We start from the raw sequence: 10,292 nt of genomic DNA on the forward strand, positions 1-10,292 counted from the left end.
TGTATTGTAGAGAATTATTATTGAATAGTTTGTGCGCTTAGTAAGTTTGTTTAAGAAAAAAAAAATATTATGACTAGGTACATGACACAAAAAAAAATAATTTCATCCCAATCTTATTTGAAGAAAAGTAATTTTTTTTCTATTTTATTTGTAAAAAAAAATAATTTCATTTCAATCTTATTTTGAAGAGTAGTAGTTTTATTTTAACAAAAGTAATTTTATTTCTATTTTGTTTGTAAAAAAAGATAATTTCATTTCAATTTTATTTTGAAAAATGAAATTTCATTTTAATTATATTTAAAAAGAATTTTTAAATAGTAATTTTTTTTCAGTTCGTCATTATCACTGTGAATGTTGCTGGTATCGGAGTCGTTGCATTCATCATCGAACTCGTCGTCTTCGATGATTATATCCTGTTCTTCATCCTCATCGGATGCGTATTGTCTTTCTGCCTCTGCAACATGATCGAAAAAATTAAATAATTAGATTATCATTAGAATTCATGTGATATCGATGATAATGACTAATAATATTAACATACCTAAATTTGTTGGCTGTTGCTGTGTGTCATCGAGAATAATATCATCAATTGCTGACGGCAACTGATCCCCTATTTTCCTGTTTTTTCCGGCATTCTATATCAAGTATATACGTGCTACATATTCGTTTAAACGCATTGCATTTTTTTCGTTTACTTTAGAACTGTTTTAAGATTACAACAATAACAACAACAAATATTCTTCCAAACTATTCGTTTAGGTAACAGTAAACCATCGTTGCATTTGTTTATTATCTATTGCTTTTTGTTGTAAAATAACGGGTCTCTATTTAAAATTGTGCTTAGAAATGCTACATATTGGTATAAACGCATAGTTTGTTAAAGAGTGCAGTAGTGAAATTAAAAGTGATTAACTTGTGAATATTGTTTGTAACTAAATATTTTGGTAAATTCTTACAATTTTTTTTACACATTCATTCAAATTTCTTAGCTAAATTAAATTTTTTAACCTAATTTCTTCAGATTTTCTAAAATGCCTAAGGCAAAATACTTAAATGATGAGGAACACCCAGGAAGACCCAATTTATTTTTTATTTGCAATTCAAAAAATTTTTCGTAGCCTCATACTTTATTTTGTTTTTGTCACGCTGTGACAATTTTGTGTTGCCTCTTGTTGCTTTCTTTATTCCATAAATGTCTGCTTTCTTTAAGAAAGCACACACAACTCCTTCCGATCTTCCAATTTTTTGTCCAATTTCACGATTGGAATAGCCCTCCTCATGGTAAACACTGACCAATACTCGTTCCTCATCATTTAAGTATTTTGCCTTAGGCATTTTAGAAAATTTGAATGAATGTGTAAAAAAAATTGTAAGAATTTACCAAAATATTTAGTTACAAACAATATTCACAAGTTAATCACTTTTAATTTCACTACTGCACTCTTTAACAAACTATGCGTTTATACCAATATGTAGCATTTCTAAGCACAATTTTAAATAGAGACCCGTTATTTTACAACAAAAAGCAATAGATAATAAACAAATGCAACGATGGTTTACTGTTACCTAAACGAATAGTTTGGAAGAATATTTGTTGTTGTTATTGTTGTAATCTTAAAACAGTTCTAAAGTAAACGAAAAAAATGCAATGCGTTTAAACGAATATGTAGCACGTATATACTTGATATAGAATGCCGGAAAAAACAGGAAAATAGGGGATCAGTTGCCGTCAGCAATTGATGATATTATTCTCGATGACACACAGCAACAGCCAACAAATTTAGGTATGTTAATATTATTAGTCATTATCATCGATATCACATGAATTCTAATGATAATCTAATTATTTAATTTTTTCGATCATGTTGCAGAGGCAGAAAGACAATACGCATCCGATGAGGATGAAGAACAGGATATAATCATCGAAGACGACGAGTTCGATGATGAATGCAACGACTCCGATACCAGCAACATTCACAGTGATAATGACGAACTGAAAAAAAATTACTATTTAAAAATTCTTTTTAAATATAATTAAAATGAAATTTCATTTTTCAAAATAAAATTGAAATGAAATTATCTTTTTTTACAAACAAAATAGAAATAAAATTACTTTTGTTAAAATAAAACTACTACTCTTCAAAATAAGATTGAAATGAAATTATTTTTTTTTACAAATAAAATAGAAAAAAAATTACTTTTCTTCAAATAAGATTGGGATGAAATTATTTTTTTTTGTGTCATGTACCTAGTCATAATATTTTTTTTTTCTTAAACAAACTTACTAAGCGCACAAACTATTTAATAATAATTCTCTACAATACACCGAAATCAACATTTTTATTTTATTCAGACGAAGAATCTTTTACTTTTTATATGTACGACACATGCGTAAAATTTTCCCTTCAATTGATATTCTTTTATTGCGTATAGTAACTCAACAAAGTATTTCAATAAGTTAAATAAATGATGAAACTGTATTCAGCAATCTGGACTGGAAGTTCGCGATATCGCAGAGGTATTTTGCAACGGTATTTTCGTCTGACAATTTAAATGTGTACTTGAAATGCTTTTTGCAAAAGTATGTAAAAATGTCAGACGGAGGTAACAAAAATAAATTCCGAAAAAAAAAAAAACAATTCAGGCAGACCGGAACTTCACGGATATTGTAGGATGACTTAGCAGCGGTATTTCCGTCTGAAGATTTAAATATACACTTAAAATAGTGCCCACTATAATATGTGAGAACGTCAGACGGAGGTAAAAAAAAAAAATTTTCGAAAAAAATTTACAAATTTGGGGTCGTCTGACACTACTTTTGCAGCGATATAGACGTCTGACGATTTATATACAGCATTTGTGACCTTCAAACAGTAAGCCTACAAATTTTCAGCCGGAGGTACGAACATTTTTTTAGCAACTTTTTTTTGCAACTTTAAGTTGTCTGACGTCTTTTTTGCAGGGGTTTTGAGCAAAATCCTTGCAAATGGCACTGCTTCATGGTTCTCCCAACCACTTCTCAAAATTCTAGCCGGAGGTGTTATCGTAGTACCTCCGCGGCCGCCAGCTCTCCGTCTAATAGCATCACTGCTTGAAGTTTCCTCCGCAAGTACTGCGCGACTACATAAATATTTATATTTTTGCTACAGCTTCTAATTTTCTGCTTCTTATTCTTCAATTCTTTTCTTTAATTTAATTTCGTGGCGTCTATAAAAACGAGCAGCCTGAGCAAATCGTTCGCAACTGCTAATGATATCTAAGTCATCACAGATGTTTTTGTTTTGGGGAACCTGCCTTGTTTCCTCTAGCATGGAATATTTTTCGAATTCTCCTAATGTAAGATCGTCTCCTACACCTAATGTACGATTTACATACACTTTAGTAACGGGCGGGCAAACCAAATCAGAGGCAGTACTAAGTTAGCGACTTCTACTAACTGGCTCTAATCTTAAGCAAGGGACAGCCCCATCTAAAACTTTAAATCTAGACACTTGTTCTATACTAAAGTGGCGCTTACAAACATATAGCCCATCTGTATCTGCTGGTTGTACGTTGCAAGCCAGGACCCAGCTTTTCTGAGGCTGTCCGCCTCAACGAAAGGCGTACAATGTGTGACCCTTTTCTACGAAACAGCCTCCCACGCAACAGCTCCGCTGCTTCTTTGGGATTACACAACTTTACACAGGGTCATCATCATGTCCTATTTAAAAATTAAATTTTATTACTACTTTGTACGAATTTATAAATATCGGTCAGTCCTTATGCGTTTTTTAAAGGTGGTTTTAAAATTAATAAAAAATATGTTTAAAGTTATTAATCAATAGCATATTTTCATTTATTTTTTACAATGTCTTCCCAACGTTTAGGCAAATTTTTAATTGCCTGTTCAACAAATTTTTTGTCATTGGAGTCAAAATACGCTTCGATATCCCTTTTCATACCTCCTTTTGAGGAGTAGTTCTTGTTGCTCATATGGGATTGAAGTCCACAGAAAAGGTGATAATCACAAGGTGCAATATCCGGAGAGCATGGTGGATGTGGAATTAGTCCCCATCCGAGCTCATTCAGCTTGTCTAATGTTTGCCTTACGGTATGAGGTCTTGCGTTGCATAGTGAAACAAACCTTTGCGTCTATTCACTAAAGACGGTCGATTTTTGTTAAGTGCCTCATTCAGGTGAAGGGAATAATATTCAGTTAAAAACCATACCGGCCATATCTAAACAAATAGACAGGAGAATCTTCTTGGGGTGAAGGCCATCTCTAGGGGTCGGTTCTGGTGTTTCATCTTTATCTAACCATTTGCCTTTGCGAGCAGTATTATTGTAAAAGACCCATTTTTCATCACCAGTGACGATACGGTTCAAAAAACTTTCATTTTCAAGCCGTTGCAGGAGCTGAGAACACACATTCACTCTCTGCTGAAGGTTGGTGACGGAAAGTCTATGCGGAACTCATTTTCCCAGCTTTGAAACCTTTCCCAACTGAACCAGGTGCCTGTGAACTATTCCATGTGATGAATTTAACCTCTGAGCTATCCATTGCCAAATTTGGCTCAGCTTCCACGAGTTCGAGCAAGCCGTCGGATTTAAAGATTTCAGGATGACCAGCGCGCGGGGCATCTTCCACGTCGCCGTTACCACTTCGGAATTTTGAAAACCACTTTTGCGCACTACTAACGGTGCCTTACACTAACGGTATCCTCTCCGTGAACAATGTTTATTTCTGCAGCAGCAGTTGTTGCATTTTTATCACTTTTATAAAAAAAATACAAAATATCCCTCTTATACGCGTTCAAAGATTCCATTTATTTTTTAACAACACGTGCTTCCATCCGCGATTAAAATCACATGTTGAATGCACAATATATCAAAGAAAATATAAATAGTTCCGTTATATTCCGCGAATAATTTTTTGTATGCAAAAATCGTTCAAAACTGAAATTATGGGTAAAATACGCACGAACTTATGGACTGACCTGATATTTTGAATAAATTACTTTATTTATTACTTCTGTTGTACGGTTTTTTGAAAAATATTTACAAATATAATATATCCTTAAATTTAAAGTGCCTGCCCATAATTATGAAAGTGGTGTAACTCATATATATTTTTTCTTTCGAGATATTTAATGAATTGCGTTTGAATGAGTTAAAAATATTTGTATATTGCTAGGTTTTCATTTATAATTTTCTTAGACTTGATTAATGGAAATTTATTATCAATATAAAATTTTGTACGAATTTCATACGAAAATGTTTTAAAGCTCTAAATTTAGACCATTTCCAAAATTAATTGAATGTCCTATAAATGACTTTGTTGTCGTCGCGCAAGAATTTTTGCGCTCGATCGAGTAGAAAAGAATAGCAAAAACAAAGACAAACAAGAAATGATACGCAGATGTGCAGGTGTTCACCGAATGAAATCCAAAATCAAATGCTATGGCGCTCTGAACATTCTCCCCCCGTTGGGAGATTATACTGCCAACCATGTTATCATCGATGGGAAAGAAAGGCTGAAACGAAAAAAACCGCACCAACTCACGCAGTAGCCCATTTCCCTGCAAGCCTGATGCAGAGTATTTTTAAATTTAGTTGTATTGTACAAAATTAAATCCAAATTGTTCGTTAGTTTATAATTTATTAACTAGTTACAATGTAAATAATAATAAAAAAAAAAAAAAAAAAATCGATGGGAAGAGCGCACAATTTGGCAATGGCTCTTTTACAAACGCCACCTTCAGTTTTAACTTCAGCTACTCCAACCATGCCATCATCTCCCTTGAAAATCTGAGTTATTCTACCAAGCGGCCATTTGAGCGGTGGCAATACTTCATCCTTGATGAGGACAAGCCTTCCGACTGCGATATTGTCTCTTGACGATCTCCAACGGGAGCGTTGTTGCAGAAGTGATAAGTATTCGGAACTCCATCTTTTCCAAAATACTTGCTGCATGAACTGAATTCGCTGCCAGTGTCCAAGTCGGCCGATGTTAAGTGTCAAAAGGTTTGGTTCTGGTATGGATGTGAGTGGATGGATGCACATCTAAGTCGTTAGGATTTTCTGAAATTGAACAAAGTGGTCGAGAGTTTATCACCGCTGAAATTTGACATATAAGAGTCCTAAGTTCATCAAAAGTAAGCAACGCTGAACCAACAACTCGCCAGAAGTAGAATTTCACCATTTTGATTGAGGACTCCCAAAGGCCTCCAAAATGTGGAGACCTTGGTGGTATGAACTTCCAATCAATTCCTTCGATGAGACATTGCCGGTGAACTTCTTCAACGTGTTGTTGCTTAAGGAAATGTTGTCGTAATTCAGCCATCTCATTTTTCGCCCCAATAAAATTTGTGGCGTTATCGGACTAGATGACCATCGGTTTGCCGCGAATAGAATAAAATCGCCTCAAGGCGGCTAGAAATGACTCAGTAGACAGATCCTTGGCGAGTTCCATATGAACAGCCTTCGTAGTAAAACATATGAAGAGACAAATATAACATTTGGTTGGTGGCCTCCCTCTTATTTCAGATCGGTAGTGAAAAGGTCCGCAATAGTCAACACCAGTGGTAAGAAATGGTCGGCTGGGTCGGACGCGGCCTTCAGGTAGATTGCCCATGATTTGTTCACACATCTTGGGTCTGAGTCTAAAACATCGCACGCATTTGTTTATGATGTGACTTACGGCTTTTTTGCCACCAATGGCCAGTATTGTTGTCGTATTGCTGCCACTAAAGCTTGAGGTCCGGCATGTAGATTCTGATGATGAAAATGCATTATTATAGAGTTAGCAAGTGGATGTCCCTTCGGCAACAGTATTGGATGGCGAGACTGAAAATTAAGCAACGAGTTTCTTAAACGACCTCCAACTCGAATGAGTCCAAAAGAATCTAAAAAGGGCGTCAGAGATGTTAGTTTACTTGATGGACTTATGGGCAAATTCCTTTTCAGAGCCTTATATTCCGAACAAAATTGAACTCGTTGTACCATACGAAGTAAATACCAAGTTCCTTGTTGAATGTGTGCTGTAGTGAGATTACCTGAGCGGTCCATCTTAATGAACATATGCACATAGCCATATATTCGCTGCATTGCTGCAAAGGAATTAATGTATTTGCAATTCAGCGAAGCATCAATTACTGAAGACGAGGACAGTAAAGCAACTTTCCGTCGTTCAGGTAAATTTTCAAGTTTAACACTATGTTTGGGCCAATTTATTTCTGATTCGTGTAGAAATGGAGGCCCGTTGGTCCAAAGCGACGAACTTGCCAATTCGATTGGTGAAGCACCTCTTGATAAAATGTCTGCCGGGTTGAGACTCGTTGGCACATATCGTCATTCCTTATCTTTTGTGGACTGTTGTATGGTTGTAATGCGATTGGCGACAAAAACATTAAAACTAGACGGTTCCTCCTTTAGCCATGATATAACCGTTGTGGAGTCCGACCAACAGAAAAACGAACAATTTAAAACGCGTAACTTGTCGATGGCATGGACTACTTGCGCCAAAAGCGTAGCTGCACATAACTCCAGCTTGGGAACTGTAATTGATTTCAGGGGTGCAACCCTGGACTTTGAGCAGAGTAATGTAGTGCGAACATTTCTCTGTAGGCGGGCAACAATATAGACACAAGCGCTGTACGCTGAGAGGCTAGCGTCGCAGAATGCATGTAACTCCAGACTAGCATTTGGGCTGGCTACGTATCGAGGAAATTTCAATTGTTTTAGGGTACCGAATTCCCCATACAGCTGAAGCCAAGCTGTTTGATGCGATATTGGTAGACTTTCGTCCCAGTCGAGCCCTTCCATCCATAAGCGTTGAAGAAACATTTTTGCTTTGCATACGATGGGTCCAATCAATCCTAGTGGGTCATAAAATTGAGCAATTGTTGACAAAACTGAGCGTTTAGTTATTTTCTTATTTGCCTGGCGTGCAACAAACGAAAATAGAAACAGATCGGAATCAGGGTCCCATTGGAGTCCAAGCGTCTTTGTGATGTAACTACCATCATCAAACTTGATGAGTTTCGCTCTATCTGCGTCTGGTACGTTGCTGAGCACTTTTGGTGCATTCGAGCACCATTTCCTAATTTTAAAATTACCTTTACCTAGTAGCTCAGATGTTTGTTGCATTATATGAGTTACGTCATTAATGGTATCGCCGCCGGTGATTAAGTCATCGACGTAGAAATCGCGCAAATTGATCTGAGCGCCAAAGGGATATGTAGCTGCTTCATCAGTCGCAAGCTGATTCATGGTGCGAACTGCTAAATAGGGTGCGGACTTTGTGCCGTAAGTCACTGTATCGAGTTTGAACATTTGGATGTCATCTTGAGGGTCATCCCTCCAAAGTATGCATTGCAAGTAGTTATCGGGGGCTGCGACTTTAATGCACCGATACATCTTACAAATGTCACCGCTCAGTGCGACCGAATGTGATCGAAAACGAATGAGAGTATCTACTAGCTTTGCCTGTATCGTTGGACCCGTCATCAGTACCTCATTCAATGAATACCCAGTTGTCGTCAGCGCCGAGCCATCGAACACAACTCTGAGTTTGGTTGTTGTACTGTCATTCTTGAATACGCAATGATGAGGCATGAAGTAAACAGGTACTGTTGTTGGTAGTTTTAAGATAGGAGACATATGATTGAGCTCAATATACTCCTTCATGAATAATGAATATTGTGCTTTCACTTCGTGATTGCGCTGAAGACGCCTTTCAAGAGCCAAAAACCGTCGCAAAGTCTGTTGGTACGAATCTCCAAGTAGATGTACGCTAGGTTTTAAAGGAAGGCGAACCCAATATTCACCTGTCGCCATACGACTGTAATGCGCCTTGAAATGAGCCTCGCAATCGATTTCCTCCTTTGTAGCCTTTCAAATGGGCTCAAAACTGTTTTCTACCTCCCAAAGTGAACGCACCATATCGTTGGTAGTTTGATGAAGCGCATCAGACTCAAATGAATTTGTTGCTGTAGTTGTGTAGGATGATAACCTTGACGAGATACCACGACCGCCAGACACAACCCAGCCAAAACGAGTTTTTTGCAAAATATGATTATTTTTTCTTAAATGAAATTGACCAATACATAGCGGGTCAAAGAACATGCTTGCGCCGATCAGGAGGTCCACACGTTGCGGCTTGTGAAATTCGGGATCTGCCAGAGTTATGTTCGCTGGAATATCCCAATGAGTGATGTCAAGTGAATAATTTGGTTGGCAATCGATGATTGTTGGAGTTACTGCTGCATCTATAGTCGCAGTGAAGTTGCTATGTAATGTCTGAATGAAGATGTTCACGCTGGAGTTGATAACGAGTTCTGAGTCTCCAATGCCCGAAACTGTCACTAATGACTTAGATTTTTTAAGCTGTAATTGACTAGCGAGTCTAGTTGTTACAAAATTAAGCTGGGAAGCGGAATCAAGAATGGCACGACATTGCACGAGAGAACCGACTAGGTAATCCGTCAGGTGGTCTGAGATTCGTCTGATCCGTCTGATTAAAATGCAATAGAGTGTGGTGCATCAACGAGCAACGGCGACATGCAGATGATTTGTACTGCTGCACCTGATGGCCTGGTTTAAGGCAGTTAATACACAATTTAACGTTTTTTGCCTTTTTCCAGCGTTCATTCGGGCTAATACTGGCAAACACGGGACAGGAGTAAACGACGTAATTGTGCTTATTACAGACAGCGTAGATTTTTTGAGCAGTCTTTGATACGACAAATGAGGTTTTTCGATATTTGGCATTGCTCACTTGAGTGCTAGGTGTCTTCGTTACCATAGCGTGGGCCACATTTTCTATTGCTTGGCATCTCTTTTGCAAAAAAGTAACCATGTCCGTCCAAGTGGGCAGTCTGTCAGTGGATACTCGTTCTTCCCATAGCGTATGCGTGGTCGCATCCAATTTCTGTGCTAGAGTAAACAGTCGGCTATTTGTTCGGTGGTGCCCAGCGACTGCAAACCTCGAACATGCGATACAATTCTGTCCACAAGCGACCGTAGTTCTCCTGATTGCCTATCAGCACTCACCTTTTGCAGCTTGAATAACTCATGAATGTGCGCCTGAAAAATTAAACGTCGGTTATCAAATCTTTCAACTAGTAAGTTCAATGCAGTTATGTAATTTTCATCACGAATTTCAAGAGATTGAATGGTGTCCAGCGCTGCACCCTTCAAGCAGGATCGCAGGTGCTGGAATTTTTCCAGATTCGACAGTTCAGAGTCATTGTTAACAACCGTTTGAAACATGCCAAAAAAGTTCGGTCATTCTGTATATGCTCCACCAAATT

General features: G+C 37.4%; 1 protein-coding gene across 1 annotated transcript; it reads right to left on the reverse strand.

The window, feature by feature from the left end:
* Positions 1 to 7,329: 7,329 nt before the first annotated feature.
* Positions 7,330 to 9,784, reverse strand: LOC129250587 (uncharacterized). Its single transcript, XM_054890199.1, has 3 exons — positions 9,450 to 9,784; positions 8,920 to 9,385; positions 7,330 to 8,871 (listed from the first exon to the last, which is right to left on the reverse strand). Exons 1-3 carry the CDS (start codon positions 9,782 to 9,784, stop codon positions 7,330 to 7,332), a joined length of 2,343 nt encoding a protein of 780 aa, XP_054746174.1.
* Positions 9,785 to 10,292: the final 508 nt, after the last annotated feature.

This window comes from Anastrepha obliqua, chromosome 6 (assembly GCF_027943255.1).
Source record: "Anastrepha obliqua isolate idAnaObli1 chromosome 6, idAnaObli1_1.0, whole genome shotgun sequence".
NCBI classification, from domain to species: Eukaryota; Metazoa; Arthropoda; class Insecta; order Diptera; family Tephritidae; genus Anastrepha; species Anastrepha obliqua.

Bases quoted from the DNA above. Each gene is read 5' to 3' on its own strand.
- LOC129250587 (XM_054890199.1), bottom strand. From the start codon at position 9,784: ATGGTAACGAAGACACCTAGCACTCAAGTGAGCAATGCCAAATATCGA. The intron at 9,386-9,449 runs GTTCTCTCGTGC...TGTAACAACTAG, and splicing joins CCTGACGGATTACCTAGTCG to ACTCGCTAGTCAATTACAGC. The intron at 8,872-8,919 runs GTGCGTTCACTT...CCCATTTGAAAG, and splicing joins ATCAAACTACCAACGATATG to GCTACAAAGGAGGAAATCGA.